Source organism: Sphaerodactylus townsendi, linkage group LG04, assembly GCF_021028975.2.
Source record: "Sphaerodactylus townsendi isolate TG3544 linkage group LG04, MPM_Stown_v2.3, whole genome shotgun sequence".
Lineage (NCBI taxonomy): Eukaryota > Metazoa > Chordata > Lepidosauria > Squamata > Sphaerodactylidae > Sphaerodactylus > Sphaerodactylus townsendi.
The window spans coordinates 109,342,110-109,359,980 of NC_059428.1; the positions used below are offsets into that span (position 1 = coordinate 109,342,110).

A 17,871-nucleotide genomic window follows, 5' to 3' on the forward strand; every position below is an offset into this window, starting at 1 on the left:
TCAATTAAAATGTCTTTTAATCAAATTATCTAGATTGTTGTCATGTGCTATCCCAGAGATGTATGGCAGGTAAGAGTAAAGAAAACCCGTGAGAGAGACAGAAGCAGGTTGTACTATCTCCCAGCCAGGGCAGTATCCTTTCCTGGCTGGCTCACGTGTTCATGTATGAAAGGCTATTGGTAGACTGTCACAGATCCCTGTTCTTGGATTGTGTTCACAGGCACTACCTGCCCTGGCCATGACCCCTTCCGCACATGCAGAATAATGCACTTTCAATCCACTTTCAATGCACCTTTGCAGCTGGATTTTACTGTGGGACATAGCAAAATCCATTTGCAAACAATTATGCATGTGCGGAAGGGGCCTAAGTCAGCCAATTGGGTGGTCTGTTCATATCTTTTTTCAGTTGTCCTCTGGATCTAATGTAAGTTTGTATTATTTGAGTAGAGGGGGCAGGGTGGAAGGAATGTAGGAAGTCTCCATAGAACTCCTGTTTTAAATTGTGGCCAGGTGTGATACCTGCCTGTTCTGCAAGGGAGAGGGAAGAGATAACATAGTTACAAATTGAAGACTTATTTTACACAGAATTTTGTCCGTTGTAGTCCTCTAATGAATAAAACCAATCACAGAAATAATCCAATGAGTCTTTATTCTGCCTCCTTTAACAACCCAACTTTCCACCTTCCTTTTCTTCAATTTATTCCTGTCAGTCATGTATTTAAGTAGACAGCCACTCCCCTTCCCCCATTCTCTAGTACCCTATAGGAATTTACCTCCTTCATTATGTTGTAATATATTACAGAAAAAAAATTCCACTGTTCTCTCATAAGTAGTGCTTTCCATATGAAGCTACATGCCTTCAGAATCCTTGGACAGTCATTAAATGTTGGTAGCTATGTGTAGTCGGAACTTCATAAATCAAGCTCTAACATGACCCATGCTCATTTCAGTTACTTTGGGAGCAGTAGGAAGTGTACCAATCAGCTACTCTATTGCTTCCTGAGACTGTTAGTCTACTTCATAGCATAAACACTACAAATTCTATAGGATTTTTACCACCTTACACATTAAAACAGGTGAGATGAGTATGAGTATGTGCTTTCCCTCCTGGTCTCATTTGGCTTTTGCAACCTTTTGGTCTTCATCAACTAGTAATTGTGAGACAGGTTCCAGACTCTAGATAGCTTCAGCAGAAACTTATAGGTGATTATCCCAAGGAAGAAATGCAATCATGATAAAGCGCATAGATGCAAAAAAATTCAATATTCAATTGATATAAGGGTCCAATCAGTTTTATTATCCTATGAGGAAAAATTGAACAGATATTGATTTGTGTATCCCTAAAGACTCATCAGAAGGAACGTGCTATCGCATCTTCCTTTCCTCTTTTTCATTTGTTTGTGCAACGTCAGGTTACAGAACCTTTTAAAAAACGGATGTGGGACAACCTGGAATTATTTCAGGTTTAGAAAATGATGTAAGAGGCTTAGGCCCTATTTCTTTCCTGCATGGAACTGGGCCTGTGTGTATATCTAAATTCCCTGTGGAGAATTCTTGCAATAAACCTGTGAAAAGTCCATGTGGGAAATCTGTGGACTTTGTAGTGGGTTCATTGGTCCTTAGCAACACAACATAATGCCATAGTAATCTTAGGCATTTCAAAGTGTTTTATAACAGAATAAAATGAGACAGAATGTAAGTATTTTTTTTGTTCACAGCAGACAAGAAATGACAAATCAAATAAGGGATTAGATGGGATGACTATGCAGTGTTTAGTAACTTGAATTTCAAATCGTTCCCAATCAATTTTCCATTTTTCTGTTTTGTCCAAGTACTCACTTTGCAGTGGAAAATACAGAATACTTGACATTTAGTAATTCTTCATACAGTGATGAAAGGCTTGTTTTATATTTTTCTCTCCACAATCCCTGATATATAACAAAGTGCTTTCAAATCATGTTTTGCCATAAGGAACTATTACACCTAGATGGGACTTCTGTGGATGTGTTTCTCCACTGCAGGTGCACAACTTACAACGTTCACACTCCCTACCATGATCTTTCTCCTACAGCCTTCTGCACAGCTTCTGCTGGCTTTGTGCCAAAGCTACATTTTCACAAGTAGGAGAACAAAAGTACAAGGTTAGAACATTCCTGGAGATTTGGTTGTGTCGTTTGGGGAGTGAGTTCAGATGGGATGCGATGCTGAAGAACTCACCCTCCAAAGCTGCCATTTTCTCCATGGGAACTGGCCTCGGTAGTCTGGAGATGTGTTGTAATTCTGAGAGAACTTCAGCCCCTACCTGGAGGTTGGCAACTTCCAAGGGACTGCATCACTTCAGGCAGCAGGCAGTGCATTTCAGTATTGAATGCTCCTTCATGTGGAAAAATTCTAAGTAGCAAACTAGCACTGCAAGGAGAACTCTTGCTTGCTGTGTTGCTTTTCTGTTGCAGGGAGTTTTCCTTATGCTTAAGCATTCAAACACGTGATCCTCCATTTGAAGGCTGATGTGATACATTCCTATCAACCACCTCATTTTAGGGTTGCTAATCTCCAGGTGGGGGCTGGAGGTCTTACAAGTGATCTCCAGACTACTGAGATGTTTTGACAGAGGAAACATGACAGTTTGAAAGAACAGACTATGTGGTGTACCATAGAGTCTAAGGCAAATGGAAGTCCTACCTAGAGTAACATTCTGTTGCAGCTGAGCTCCTTCCTGTCTCTAAACTCCACTTCTTCAGACACTCTCCTCACTATGTCACCAGTATATTCTAAGCCAGATTTGGCAATGCTATCTAATTCTTATGTAAATATAAATCAAGGTCCCAGTGCCACATGTCTTCTCTTTCTCTTGGGACTACAGCTCATGGTAAAGGTGAGAGTAGACACCTGCAAGAGGCTTGATATCAGACTACAGTAGGTATCTCCTTAGGTATCAGACTACAGTAGGTATCTACAGTACAGTAGGTATCTACAGTACAGTAGATATCAGACTACAGTAGGTATCTCTATTTAGGTCCCAATCCAGAACTTCTCTGAACCTGAGACTCATAATTTCTTCTTTAGGAGTCTTATGGCCCCAAGCTTCTTCCTATTAGAAATTTGGTGGGAGAGACTTTTACCTGTAACTTGTTGCACAGAAATATTATTTACCTACACAAAGTATGCCAATATGACATATTTACAACACACGTGTAAACTCTGGTGGTGCTGTAGTTTTTTTGGGGGGGGCAGGGAATACAAATCTCTATCGAAGATGTAACTTCACTAAGCTACAATTCGCACAGTTAGTTGAGGAATGTCACGTAAATTCACATCTAATGAAAAAACAAATCAGTATGGGAAATGCAAGATATTAACCTGAGACGGTGGAGAGCTGCAGTCAGTGAAAGCAGACCTTAACAGACCACTTGTCAGCATTGAAGCAGCTTCATGTGGGTTTTACATCCGTTGACTTTTTAACTTTCAAGAAAAGGTCTATATTCAGTAATTTAAAGATTTTGTGATGGTTTCTCTGATAATATCAGAATGTCACATTGGGATCCATTAAGTAATGATTATATTAATACAGTTTTGGGTAGATGTCTTTACTGCTATGCTCCTATCTATTCTGAAGTATCTTTTTATTTTTATATATATATAAATATATATATATTTAAAAGGGTCTATTTTATGTGTGTGTGTCTACATATACCGTGTGGGTGCCTAGAAGTCTGCATGTACACCATCCGTTCAGTCCAGTTGTCTAATTAATAATGCCGTTTCTTTCATCTCTTTTGCGCCCTAAATTTGCGAACAGCCAAAAATGAAAGGGGTGTTGAGGGCGAACCCGGTTGAGCTCGGTGGGCGGGGCCCACAGGTCCGAATCTTCGCCCACTGCCTTCCAAGCATTCTGTCACTCAGGCTGGCTCCTCCCTTGTCTGAATAGGTAAGGAAAAGCTGAGGAGAAGCATTGGAAAGGAGGCGCAGTGGGAGCGTAGACAGAAAAACTTCAAGAGGAGCCACTGAACACGAAGGGAACTTTCGGGTTTTATAGAACTCTTCGGGGGGAAGGAAAGGGGAATAAAGATGGGCGTTAGAAGGAACGAAATAGGCGGCTGCCGCACGCGGAGTCGAAGCCTCACCAGCAGCTTTGACCGTCGGTTAAGGGGCGGAGTGAAGAGCGTGGCTCCTCCCCTTCTTCGATGACGGAGTTAGTCCCGCCTCTGCCACCCCGGCTGCTCTGCCCTCAGCGCGCGTGCGCCCTCAAGCTTGGCGGGCACGTTCCTTCCGTAGACGATTGGGGTATAGCGTAAGGAGGGGGGAGGGAGAGGAGGATGAGGTGAGTCGCCGCGGGAACTTGCCTCGAAGAAGAGGGACGGACGGGGCGCGCGCGCAGAGGGGCCGGGGGACCGGGGAGGGGGGGCGCGCGTGCGCGTTGCCGCCGCCACCACCTCCTCCTCTACCGCTTCCGTCATCATGGCTCACTCCCCTGTGCAGCAGCCCGGCCTGCCGGGGATGCAGGTGAGAAACCCGCCTCCACTCTTCCTGCCCCACTCCCTGCCTTTGCTTCATTTGGGCTTGAAGCTGTTCCAGAGCCTCGGCTTTGGAAAGGGAGGGGGGCAGCTGCCCCCTTGCCCTGACAGGGTCAGAATGGGGGGGGGGTCTGGCCATACGTCTCCTCCCCATATCCTGGGCTGTGTTAGGGAGAGGGCTGGTGGTGTGTCTTTCTCTTCCCTCTTGATTGTGGGGTTTTTGTTGTGGGGGGGGAGGGTATTGCTGTTGAGGGGTAGAAGCAGTAGGTGAGGGACCTCTGTCAGATGGGGAAATCTGTGGGTGATGGAGAAGAAGGTGGCTGAGATGGAAGGAACCGCCACAGGCTGTGGCAGTGAAGGAGTGTAGGGCGGGAGTGCTATTCAGCCTTCCCTGGTCACTGTAGAAACCTGCCTTAGATTAAGGCTATCTCCATGCCCTAATTTTTTGGAGGGAAGGTGCATCCTCTCCTAATGGGAAGTGCTCAGGATGGCTGGAAATAATCATGTGGGTATGGCTCATATCCTTCTGCAGCGGAGTTATTCCTGTCAGCTGAAATCAGTGAGCTTAGCCTGGACCAACCCTGCATAAGATTGCACTCTTAGCGACTTCCAGCATGACCTGTCATGCCCACTTTCCTAAGTGTGGAGTGCTGCTTGACTTTTTGAGTTCTAATCCGAAAAGGGAATTAATGGACTCTGGTGCCTGTGTGTAAACTGACGCAAGGGTTTGTATCTCTAGAACTAGTTTATCTCATTTTTTGTTTTGTTTTGTTAGCAATGTATGGCAAGTTAGCAATGTTGTAACAGCCTTGAAATAATCTTTGTGTCTGTGTGAAATTGTACCTTACAGGGTATACAGTCACTTAAAGTGTTCGCTGCCTCTCAAGCACTCCTCCCCTTTATCGTTTTGTCTTAATGAAGAGGTTGGACTTCAGTAACGTTTTGTTTTTTTCTTCTTCATTGTGCAACAACTCAACTATTTTACAAAGGTTATTTTGCATCTATATTTGAGTAATATAAAATATATATCTAACACAGCAGGTAACAAATGAAGATTCTTTAGTTATGCACCACATACTTTATTTGTAGCATAGTTTTTTATTTCAATCCTGGTGAGTCTAGTTTCTCCATCCTCAGAAAGCTGCATTTTGAAGGGCAATGGGTGTTGGAAGATAGGCCCTGTAATTTAGTTTCTGGCAGGGAGAGGCAGAACAGCATATAGGTCTTTCTTGTATGGTCTGCTTTATGGCTTACCCAAGGTACCAGGGGAGGAGGCTCATTATCCAGTAGGTCAAGGAAGGCTAATTTTACTTAGACCCAGAGTCTCTGACTTCTGTAACCTGCAGCGGGTATAGTTTGGTTGTGGTTGGTTGGTGTGAAGGCAGGGGAACCTAGTCCTATTCAGATGTAAAACCAGGGTGGCCTGAGGAAAGGAGAGATCATAAGTGTGCCTAACATAATAAATGAGAGTATCTCTGGAGAATCGTAGTCCATTTAACTGGTTGGCAAAAATCTGGTCAAATGTTGATCAGATTTTTAAAAAGCATTAATTTGGAAAAGCAGCTTAGTTATTGTGAAATAATGACACTTGAAAGTCTTCTAGTGAATTATTGTGTAACCTGCTTGGTGGCCCTGTGAGGGCGGAAAGACAGGGTAAAAATCTTGTTAAGTAAAACAAAGTAGCAGTATTAAGTAAGGAGCAGCAGCAGCAGCAGGCCACTGCTTTCACATCCTGCATGTGAGCTCACAAAGGCACCTGGTGGACCACTGCGAGTAGCAGAGTGCTGGACTAGATGGACTCTGGTCTGATCCAGCAGGCTCTTCCTTACTTTCTTACGTTCTAATACTTCTACTTGGCTTTTATTTGAATCAGTCCATGATTATGGAAGTTAAAAAAAATCAAAGCAACCCCCCCACCCCCTGCAACTTGGCTGTGGTCGTCAGTTAGCGCTATTTGCCTAATCCGTTGTTGTGTCATGAGTTTAAGAGGGACCGTCAGTATAGGCAAGGTCCTAGAGGTCATCCTTCCCAGGAGTGGGAGTCGCCTAGGCCGACTCATGAATGCCTGTCAGATCATTAATACCTTGTGATCAACTAGATTAAAGTCTATGGAGGATTGAAGGGAGTAATGTTACCCTTTGTGAACTTCAGGCAGAGATTGTTAACTAAAGCCTCAGTGAAAGTTATGTTTAGCATCTAGCTACAGAAAACTTTAAATTTACTCATGCTGTCTGAGTTCATTGGATTTGATGCTGCTTTTTTGTCCTAGTTCAGGTACAGTTTGCTGGATTTATCGTTGGTTGCTTAACACTTATTTATAACCTACTAATTCCTCCAGAGATGGTAACTTTATTTCTACACAACTAATAAGATTAGCAAAAAGCTGATAATTAGTGTTTTATTATCTATGAAGTACCCTTGAAATAAGATTGTTTATCGCAATTTTTAAAAATCCCATGCCCACAAGTTTAGTCTAAGGCAGGAGTGTCCAACTCTAGTGCCTCAGATGTTCATGCAGGCAGGGGCTGATGGGAATTGTAGTCCATGAACATCTGGGGCACCAGAGTTGGATACCCCTGGTCTAAGGTCTACATAAGTACCTCATGCAGAAACATTTCTACAGTCTGGCTGAGCACAGTATATCTATGTTAGTAATTTGGAAAACGAAGGGTCCCTTGGCTTCCTGAAGGCAATTTTTATTCACCACAGACAACCACATTGGTTGATGCATAAATGAACATGCACAATAAATAATCACACTTACATTTTACTTGGCAGTTCTTTCAGTAAATTATATATGTGTATCTATGTCAATTTGTAATTTTCTACAATATTGCCGTAAAGTTGAAATATAAAACTTTATTGCTGTTTATAATGGAAGCAGTGCTTATCCTGCGAAAGTGCTCAAATTGTCCCCTTGGAAAGATGTTTATCGGTAGAACTATTGCTAGCTAGCTATTTATAGCTAGCAATTATTAAAGCTGCTATTTGATCCAGGTATGCATATCCTTACATTGGTTACTTTTAAAATGGATAGAGAGATGGGAGGCATGAATACACTTCCCATGGCTGCAGTGCTCATTTCTGCTGACTGTGTGGTTGTTTGTTTACTTACTTTGGAGGGAGATGACAAAAATGTGTGGGAATTATTGTACCTGTGCTCAACTGGATCGAACATCTTAGTATTTTAAACTGGGCCTAAACAGTGCAGTACTTTCTAATTTGATAGATTTTTCAGCTTCATGTTGGGTACATCAGTACAAAACCTTATTGCCACAAGCTGCTCAGTGGGAGTTGATTCTCATATGGTTTATGATTTCAAACTCTATTGCACTTAGCCACAACAATCTAACTGCACTGACATGTTTCATCACCATATTCTCTGCTTCTTCACGCCATTTCTATCCTTCCTAGCTTCTGTTATGGATTTTGAGAGGCTTATGTTGGATGCCCTGAAACTCTCCCATCCTAGCACTGACTATACCCGAGCCTGTTTCAGAGGTTGCTGTTAGTGTCTTGTGACTTCCAGAACCTTACAACTTCCTTGAATCTTCAGTGCAGCAGGTGCTAATAATCCTGTTTTCTAGACAGGGTTGTTTTCCTGGAACTATTATTTTAATGGTCTGAAACCATTATTCTATGTAACGGGGAATATTACTATCAAATATTGTGGGACAAGATTGTGTTTTCTGTGTGCCTTTTGTCTAGGGTTGACATTTGACCAGTCAAATAAATATTAAAAATCAGAATTGCCAACCAAGATTGGCTTCTCACAATTTTGTCCTTCCCAAGTGTGGGGTGTCTTTTGCTGCACAGCCTGAGACATGCTGCAGTGTTTAAGAAGGTGTCTTGGAAGAAATTTTAAGAAGTCATTTTACCCAAGGGAAGAAGATTGAATTCTGTCTTGCTGGTTTGTCTGCGCTTTGAGACAAATACACATAACTCCGTTCCGTTCAAAAATGGTGCCAAACACTTTCGTTTCAATTGTTAAGCAATGAAACTGTACAGGTCAGCTCAGAGCGTCTGCATTTATATTCACAGCTCAGTCTTTTGCAGCACACGAGTACACTATGGTATAACTGCAGCCAGTGCCCCATCTTTAAAGTGCATGTATGTGCTATGAGCCCTGCTCAGTATTTGGATAGGAGACCACTGAGAATGTCCAGGGTTGTGACACAGAAAGCAGGCAGTGGCAAACCGCCTCTGAATGCCTCTTGCCTTGAAAACCCCACAGGATCGCCATAAATGAACTGTGACTTGGTGGCAAAAAAAAAAAAAAGCCGTGAAAGCATTCACACTGATAGTGCAGATAGTTTGTTGAAACTTATCTGGTTTTGTGTCATCCAATTCTGGCAACCGAGAAGATACAATTCTGTCAGACTTACCTCTGGACTTACCTCTGGACGTTGTTGTTATGGTGGTGATTGCTTACGTGAGGCCACTCTCTGCTTTGTTATGGAACCTTCCTTTTTACTCAGAGGTGCCTCCAGATCCAGCACATGGCCAGTAAGAGAGCAGTGCTAGTCTGTGTGGCTTAATTAGGAGGGGAGTGTACAGAACAGTTCTGGAGATAAGTTGCAGGGAAAGTGTGTGCCTGCTTCTAAATTAGGGATGTGCATTTGTAACCTTGACAACTGTGAGGCAAAAGAGTCTGTTATTCCTACTGTTTCTACTGGATGACATCGTAATGAAATATGAAAAAGAAACTGCCACTTCAAGAAAGGCATTCTGTGCTGCGTGGAATATTGTGAGAAAATATTATTGTAGCTTACGGTCAACTGGTGTTTCGGTTCATGCCTGTGTGCATGCTGTGCTTTGTGGAATTGGCAGTGTCATGCTGCATTTTGTTACCCTGTAATCCCTGCTGCTTATGAAAAAGCAAGGCTAGTTCATAGCCTTCAGGGTTTGCAGAGCAGTCATTGAAAGTATGTTGGCACTGTGTGGTGAAGGTTCAGTAATCCAGAGCAATTTGTGGGAGGAGGCAGTGCTGCAATGTCCAAGGAAGGAAAGCTTTTTTCTTTGAGTAGTGCTTTTGTTCTTTCCAATACCCCAGTCTCTGGTCTCTTCCTTTTCACATATTTTTCTTGCTTAAATTATCTTAATTTTCAAATGTATTTTGTAGATACAGATTTGTGTAATTGTACTCAGAACTTCTGTTTCCATAGTATTTCATTAGGTTTCCTTTCAGTTCAGTGGTTCTGATAACATCTTCATATTTGTAGTTAACCTTCCTACAGATAGTTTTGCCTCCACTGGAAGAAAAGCAGTACTTGATCGCAGTGGGAGAGATCAGTACAATAAGTTGGCAATACAGCGTAATTCTTGTCTCGTGTCTGAAATAGTTTTCAGATCATTTACCATTATCAGCCTATGCTAACTGTAGCATAAGGGAGCCGTGGTGTAAAATATTTTAATTATAAAACTAAGATGTTTTTCTCTTCTGTATTGCTGCCAGAATCTGAAAGCAGATCCAGAAGAACTTTTTACGAAGCTGGAGAAGATTGGCAAAGGGTCGTTTGGTGAAGTTTTTAAGGGAATTGACAATCGAACTCAAAAAGTTGTTGCTATTAAAATTATTGATTTGGAAGAAGCTGAAGATGAAATAGAAGACATTCAACAGGAAATCACGGTGCTAAGTCAGTGTGACAGCCCCTATGTTACTAAATATTATGGATCCTATTTAAAGGTGAGGCGTTTTCTTTGTGTTGAAACACTATATTCGGAATATTCCTACTTACCAGTCAAGGTGTGGGGCAAATAGTAGAATAGCTTGGAAGAGGTATTGCTTTGAGCTCCAGACAAAATTACTTGTTGATCTTTCTTCTTGGGATTTCTGTTATCAGCATAGAAATTATTTTGTAGGCTTGCTTAAACTGAAACGCCTGTGTTAATGAGCGCATCGCAAGGAATACTGATCACATCACACATGTACTTGCATTGTCATTTAAAATGACATATTCTGGTTAGAAGGGAAACAGGTAAATTATTAATCCTGTTGTGAAAAATGAAAATGATATTTCAGTATAATGTTTATTTTAAAAAATCATAGAAAGATATAATAGAACTGTTTTATATATTTTGGATTTTTAAAATTCATATTAAGTATAGTTATTAGTAACAACTGTTCTTTGATTGTTTGATTGTTATTTAATATAATATGTATAACATGGTTTTGTCTCTTAGTCTTTTTAGAACTAACTGAATTTGATCCTGGTATCTTTTTTCTGCTTTGTGAATTTCTATATATATATATACAATATTAAGCATTAGCATTGATTTAGAAACGAGATATATATATATATCACACAGAGAACATTACAAAATGAATATATTGTTTAATGACCGGTTGAGCTGCTGTTCTTAACAAAACTACATTTCCTGGGGTTCTTGTTTCACTTTGGCACATTTAAATCCGTAATGTAGATGTGTTCAGAATTTCCATTTAGCATTTCACTAAAATCATAGAACGGTTTACATTTCTAGCCTTTCTGTGTGATCTAGCATTCTTGTTTTCATATTCCTGTCCAGTAGCACTTTATGGGGTATGTGGTTCTGAAAGTCAGATAATGAAGGGAGCTTTGACTCTTGAAAAATAATGTCCCTATCCCACTCCAAATCTTGTTGGTCTCTAAAGAGCTGTAGGACTGCAGTCAAGTTGTTCTGCTGCAGAGCTACCCTCTGCAACTATTACTGTTATCATTCAGAGTTCTAGGTATTCCAAAAATCCCTTGTGAACTGCTGTCCTCTTGCTCCCACTGCACCTCATGCCTGAACAGGTCCTAGCCTTTATTCATTCCCCTCCCCAAATGGTCACACTAGCTGTTGTGGAGATGTGCAACATAGCCAAGAGCCTGTGTGTTGTTAAAGTGTCGGACTAGGATCCAGGAGACCAAAAGTACCTGGATGATCTTGGGCTAGGCTGGTCACAAATTCTCAGCTTGAGTTGTGGAGATAGGGTGTGATGATAATCATTGGTAGATAGCATGGCTTCCACCTTTTGTGGAAGAGCAGCTTCTGTAGGAAGGATGTTTTCACACTGCAGTTTGGGGGCCAGTTTCCTGAATTGTTACCTCAGGCAAGGGTCAGTCTTCAGAGCTGTGAGAAAATATCTAGAATATTATTTGCCTTATAAATTGACACATAGTTTGGGTTCTGAGACTAGCAGCTTGCTGACCACTTCTCATTCATGGTGTTTTGTTGGAATTACAGGGTGACCAGTTTAATTTGGATGCAGTTAATATTTTCCATACACACCTGTAGTGACTTTGGTTAGCCATTTTGTAGTCTAAGCTGCAGGAGTCTTGGTACTTGGTGCAGCTTAGTCATAGGGGTTATTGTGGGGGTGTGGGCTCAGCAAACTTATTGAGGACACTGTTTTTGCTTAACCTGAAATTAATCTCTCTTTTGTAAGAATGCTTGGCTTTCTCTTTTAGTTGCTGGCTAGAGCTGAAAGATACAAATGCTTAGAGTCACATGGCACAGCTCAGTCTGGGGATTGTATGCTTTGTGTGCTCCCCATTAAAAAGAAGTATGCACGAGCAGAACATGTGAGCAAGTTGAGTTGCATGCAGTCTGTGGTCTTTGTGGTGGCTTACCTACTGTCTGAATCTAAACAATGAAAACGGCCCTGAGTCTGTTACTGGAAATGTAATGATGACTGTCCAGTTTTGGCGAGGTTTTTCTAGCCTCTGCTTCTGCAAGTGTTACCCCACAATTATATATACTTCTGGGAAAACTGGTTCTTCAGGATGTTCATGTCAGCAATTTTCCGTATTGAATTGCTGATTCCTTGTACGTTGTACGTAGAAATCATGTTAACTTACTTTGGGCTTGGCCATCTTAGTGGAGGTTCTTAACAAATATTTCTCAAATTGTATGCAAGTACTGACTTTTCTCTCATTGTTTATATTTGCTTTTAAATTGGCAATGGCTAGTATAAGGAACTGTTTTGGCAAGAGGCCATTTTTTATTGTGACATCAGTAAGCAATTGGGTTATATCAAGCCTTCATGCAAGTGTAAATGCAATCAAGGTCAAGCAGTGAAGTTCCTTAAAGCATCCTGATTGTGAAAACAAAGTGGTTGTGTGTGTATTTTTCCCACAGAGTACATGCTCTACGCAGACAGAGGAGTGAAACTGCAACTGCTGTCCTCAAATGCCCCCTACCCCCCACGCCCTACCCCCACATCTACATGTGCAGGCAGACACCTGCAAGGAGCCCTAGATGTGTAAATTATGTATTCTGGATTGCAACTGTGCTTTTTTGCAGTGTGTACTGTTGGTCAACGACAGTACAAATAGCAAAACTGGGAGTTAATCTATTTTGGGTTGCACTTCCCGGTGTCTGCAAATTTATTTATTTATTTTACAACATATGTATCCTATCTTTTTGTCCTCTTCATGGCTAATAAGATGGCTAACAAATTAATAACATGCATAATAAAAATCACACCTTAAAAACTATTAAAACTAACAAAAAGGACATCATTGAAACAACTAAAACCACAGCTGAAATCAACATACAAAAGCATATGAACAACAATGAAAACATAAGGGCAGGAAGGGGAGATCACTGAGGAAACTCCAAACAAAGCAGTCTTCACAGTCTTCACTCATGAAGGGGTACAGATGAATCTCCCGAGGAGGGGGGGGGTTCCAGAGTTTTGGTTCCATAACCGCAAAAGCCTTCCCAGAAGGCAGAGACCCCTGAAGATGCCTACAGTGGTTAGATAGGTTCATAAAGGGAGTAAGCAATCATTGGGATCCAGTATAAATAGGCCAAGACTGGAGTGATCTGGTCCCTGGGACCCACTTCAGTCAATTTCCCGGTTGCAGCATTCTGTACCATTTGGGGTCTCCTTCTCAAGGGCAGCCCATGCATCATATATACACTGCAGTAATTTATGTCAGATGCAACCAGGGCAAGCATCACAGTTTGCTCAGGAAACTAGTCCTGGCCACATCTGCCTCCTGCTTGTTCAGCTGAGTATACCCAAGTCCAAGAACATCCCTAGACTAAACACCAAGTCCTTCAAGCGTTATGTAACTCCATCTGCAATGGTTATATCTTAGGTACATTCCCATATGGATAGTTGCTCTGGCCTCACCAGTAGCGTCTGGAGCTTTTGCTTGGCTTTGACTGATTTGCCCGTTCTTCTTTGAAAAGCAGGATCTGACAGGAGAAACAGTAATCTGTGCTCAGTTCCCTTCCGAGCTGGATTGCTGTAATCTGTTGTACCTGCCAGTTCACTTCTGGACTTAATTCAAAGTGGTGGTTAGTACTTTTTAAATGTCCTAAGCAATCTGGGCCTCTCAAAGGCTGTCTTAAAAGGTGTGCCTAGCACCCCCAGGAGCTTTGTGGTGCAGCAGTGGGCAGGCATATTTGACATGGCAGGGTGTGTTAATGTCACGTCTGGGCAAAAACTCAGAAGTATCATCAGCATAGGCAAGATGAGGTTTTGAAAACTTTATGATAAAGTAGAGTTTCCTTAGCATTGGCAGAAACACTGATGTGACATCCAGGTTTTAACCCAGATGTGACCTTGACATATTGTATGATCATGTCTGCCCCCAGATTTTCCCTGCTGGCAAGAGCAGGTTCGGGAATTCCCACAAGAAGTGTGCAAATTGTGCCCCTGCCCCTTCCTCTAGGTCAGGGGTAGGGAACCTGCGGCTCTCCAGATGTTCAGGAACTACAATTCCCATCAGCCCCTACCAGCATGGCCAATTGGCCATGCTGACAGAGGCTGATGGGAATTGTAGTTCCTGAACATCTGGAGAGCCGCAGGTTCCCTACTCCTGCCGTAGCACAACAGACAGCTTGTGAGATGGTTAAAAAAACTGCAAATGAACAGAACCAAGTTCTTTTCAATCTCATCCATACTACTCATACACCAACTTATGGTCTTCCCTATCCTGATGCAACTAACACATCTGGCATGGGCTGTGAAGCATCTAGCATACTGTTGGTACAAAACAAAACATAAACAGTAACTACAATGCAGACTGTACTGGCCTTGAACTATGAAGAATTTGTAGTATTTGGGAACGCTCAAACACCATGTCTTATTCCCAACGCTGAGAACATATCGCTCTCCCATCAAACGCAGCTGTTCCTCAAAGGTCTGAAGGCCACTAACTCACACAGATGCTGCCCTCTCTCACGGGATGGAAAATTATAGACTACACCAGAAGTTCACAGATTTTCTAAATCTAATTCTGCTTCCCATCTACCATCTCCATTTTCAAACTGGAGGAAGGGGAACTGGAAAAACATGCAGGCACACGTCAAACACACCATTGGCCCATGACAGCTTTTCCTCAGGATTTCCACAACTTTGTTGAAGCAAAAGGACTGGCAGCTTTGAAAGTCGTGATTCCCAGCCTCAAGACACTTGCCGAAAGAGGCAGCAGTAACAGAGAGGTCTGTACAGACCCCAGGGTCTTGCAACTCAGGCACAGCCCCCCGCACAGATAACTGGTCCAGGATAGGGAACTCCCTGTGTGCCTTATTCCACATTTTTTCTGCCAGAAAGTCACAGCTGACTAATGGTGACCTGTAGGGTTTTCAAGGCAAGAGATGTTCATTGGCTGCCTCTGGCTGGTTTGCCATTGGCTGCCTCTGTTCCTTGGAAGTCTCCCATCCAAATACCTGACAGGTAAACCCTGCTCAGCTTGTGAGATCTGATCAGGGCATTATTTCACATACAAGGACCTTATTTTCCCCCTTTTAAGTGAATTTACTGTATTCTACTATTTTTGCAATTTCCTCCTCAATGGGCAACACAACATTTGCTCTGCGTTCTTCTTAGAGGATTCAGGACCAAATTTTAAGAATTCATTTGGGCAAAACAAGAATTCTAAAGACAGCGAAGACAATTCTGGTGGTCCCAGTTGTACTGGTTTCATTTTTATTTAAAACATTTACATATTGTACTTAAGTTCCCAAGGCAGTTTATAACAATATTAATCTACAGTTTAAAACGTAATAAAAGCAGACCAAACCCAGCAAATATAGAAATAACAAGAAAGTAACCACCAGCAGAGCCCTTGATAATAATAATCAGTAAAAATAGTAATAGCTTTTTTTGCCATCAAGTCACAGTTTATGGTAACCCCATGGGGTTTTAAGTCAGGAGACATTCACACACATACACACACACACACAAATCAGGTGGAGGAAATTATACTTCTTAGGCACCATAACAGGAAACAATGTCCTTGGTGACCTCCCAATATACCTAGAGCAGGGGTAGGGAACCTGCAGCTCTCCAGATGTTCAGGAACTACAATTCCCATCAGCCTCTGTCAGCATGGCCAATTGGCCATGCTGGTAGGGGCTGATGGGAATTGTAGTTCCTGAACATCTGGAGAGCCGCAGGTTCCCTACCCCTGTGCTACGGGGAAGGCGATTGTAAGTTGCTTTGAGACTCCTTAACGAACAACAGTGGTGTAGTGGTTAAGAGCAGGTACATTCTGATCTGGAGGAACTGGGTTTGATTCCCCGCTCTGCCACTTGAGCTGTGGAGGCTTATCTGGGGAATTCAGATTAGCCTGTGCACTCCCACACATGTAAACTGGGTAACCTTGGGCTAGTCACAGTTCTTCTGAGCTCTCTCAGCCCCACCCACCTCACAGGGTGTTTGTTGTGAGGGGGGAAGGGAAAGGAGATCGTAAGCCCCCTTGAGTCTCTTACAGAAGAGAAAGGTGGGATATAAATCCAAACTCCTCTTCTTCTTCTAAAGGTAGATAAAAGTGTGTTATAAAAACCTACTCTTTTCTTCTTCAGCAGCTCTAACTCTTGTAATTGTGAACCATTCAGCATCTTTTAAGAAGTTAGATTCTAAAACCTAAGAAAATACAGCTGCCTCAAGTCCCCACAATATGGTCCTAGAGATCAGATGTACAGATAAAATCCAGTCAAATATGAATACTGTGTAGTATGTGGTGGAAGAAGGGTGTGTGGAGGACCATGTTTTGCCCCATGTTGCTTCATTGTTTATACTCAGTAATAGATTCTGTCTCACTTTGGCAGTTTGGTTGTTCCTTCTTTTGTATCTTTAAAGTAAAAAATTAATGTTAACAGCCGCATCATACATTCGACTTTTTGGAAAACTTGCAGTTGGTCTTCAGTGATCTCTGTTAGAGCTTTCTCTGTTTAACAGATTGGAGAAATCTGCTTGATAGTAGTTGAGATTAATACTGATGTTTCACCACTAGATGGCCCTAAATTATTGGTGTATCTTCTTCAACACAGGATGGAGCTCCCTCTTTTAAAAAGAAAACTCTCTGTTTATATTTGTTAGTGGGTGGGGGTGGGGGTGGGGATAGGAAACGGATTACACTTTGAGGTTCAGGCTGCCTAAAATAAGCAAACATTACAGGCAAACTTTAAAATATCTTGAAAATCTAGCTAGTTCAGGTCAGCCTGTCCTCAGGATGGCTGGAGTCTTATGAGCAGCCAGCTGTTGAATGGGACACGGCAGGGAGGAAATGTCATTCTTGGAGTGAGAAACTGGTTAGGTTCCTTAAACAGAATGGATGGACATACATTCTGTGAAGATAAAGTGCCTAATGTACTAAAGCATACAGTTTTTAAATGCCTAACTTATTAAAGTATGCAAACAGTTTTGAAACTTCTGTGCAAAATACTGGTTGTTTTTTTTCCCCCCCCCCCCCCCCCCCAAGATGCATTGCTCAAACATTCCCATTTTTCCTAATAGTTTATGTAGGTTTATATTTTGGAGACATGTGCAGATGAACACATTTAATCTGTAAGTGAGGCATTGGTTTCAAACTTTAGTCTTGCATATAATCTTTCAAATAAAAACTACTTTCATAAGAGCATGTCCAAATGCATTTGTTTAGTCAACACTTGTAAGCTAGTCAACCCCCTTGTAAGCTAGTCATTTGTTTAGTCAACCCCCCCCACCCCACCCCCGGTGCTTTCTACACCATCTGTCAAAAGACAGATTTTTTAAAAGATGTCATTGAATAATCAGGTGGCTGGAAAACTTCCATGAAAAGAACAGGTATGCCATGTACAAAAGAGAATTGTTTTGTTGATCAGAGGGAGCTTCTGGATAGTTTCTGGAAGGATTTGTGTGCAAGATATTTGCGCTTATCCATATCAACCCTCGACAAGTCCAAGGGAAGTGAGCGTTCCTCATGAGATGAAGAGACCTCAAAGGAGGGAAAACATCTTAGGAATATTCACCATTCAAATGCTTCTCTTTATTAGTTGTGCCCAGTTACTCAGGAATGATCTTCTGCACAACCACTTCCATCCCTCAAAGGGGTTTTGGGGATAAATGATGAAACTCCCATAATGACTATTTTTTGAGATCACCTCTTTTGGC

At 42.0% G+C, this 17,871-nt stretch overlaps 1 protein-coding gene across 1 annotated transcript in view; it reads left to right on the top strand.

Annotated features, from left to right (window-relative positions):
- Window positions 1-4,235: 4,235 nt before the first annotated feature.
- STK24 (serine/threonine kinase 24) overlaps window positions 4,236-17,871 on the top strand; it is a 39,397-nt gene continuing 25,761 nt past the window's right edge. Inside the window, exons 1-2 of the mRNA XM_048493921.1 lie at window positions 4,236-4,503; window positions 9,970-10,200. Of these exons, the coding sequence (XP_048349878.1) occupies window positions 4,459-4,503; window positions 9,970-10,200 (276 nt within the window). The 5' untranslated portion in view covers window positions 4,236-4,458. The remainder of the gene's footprint in view (window positions 4,504-9,969; window positions 10,201-17,871) is intronic.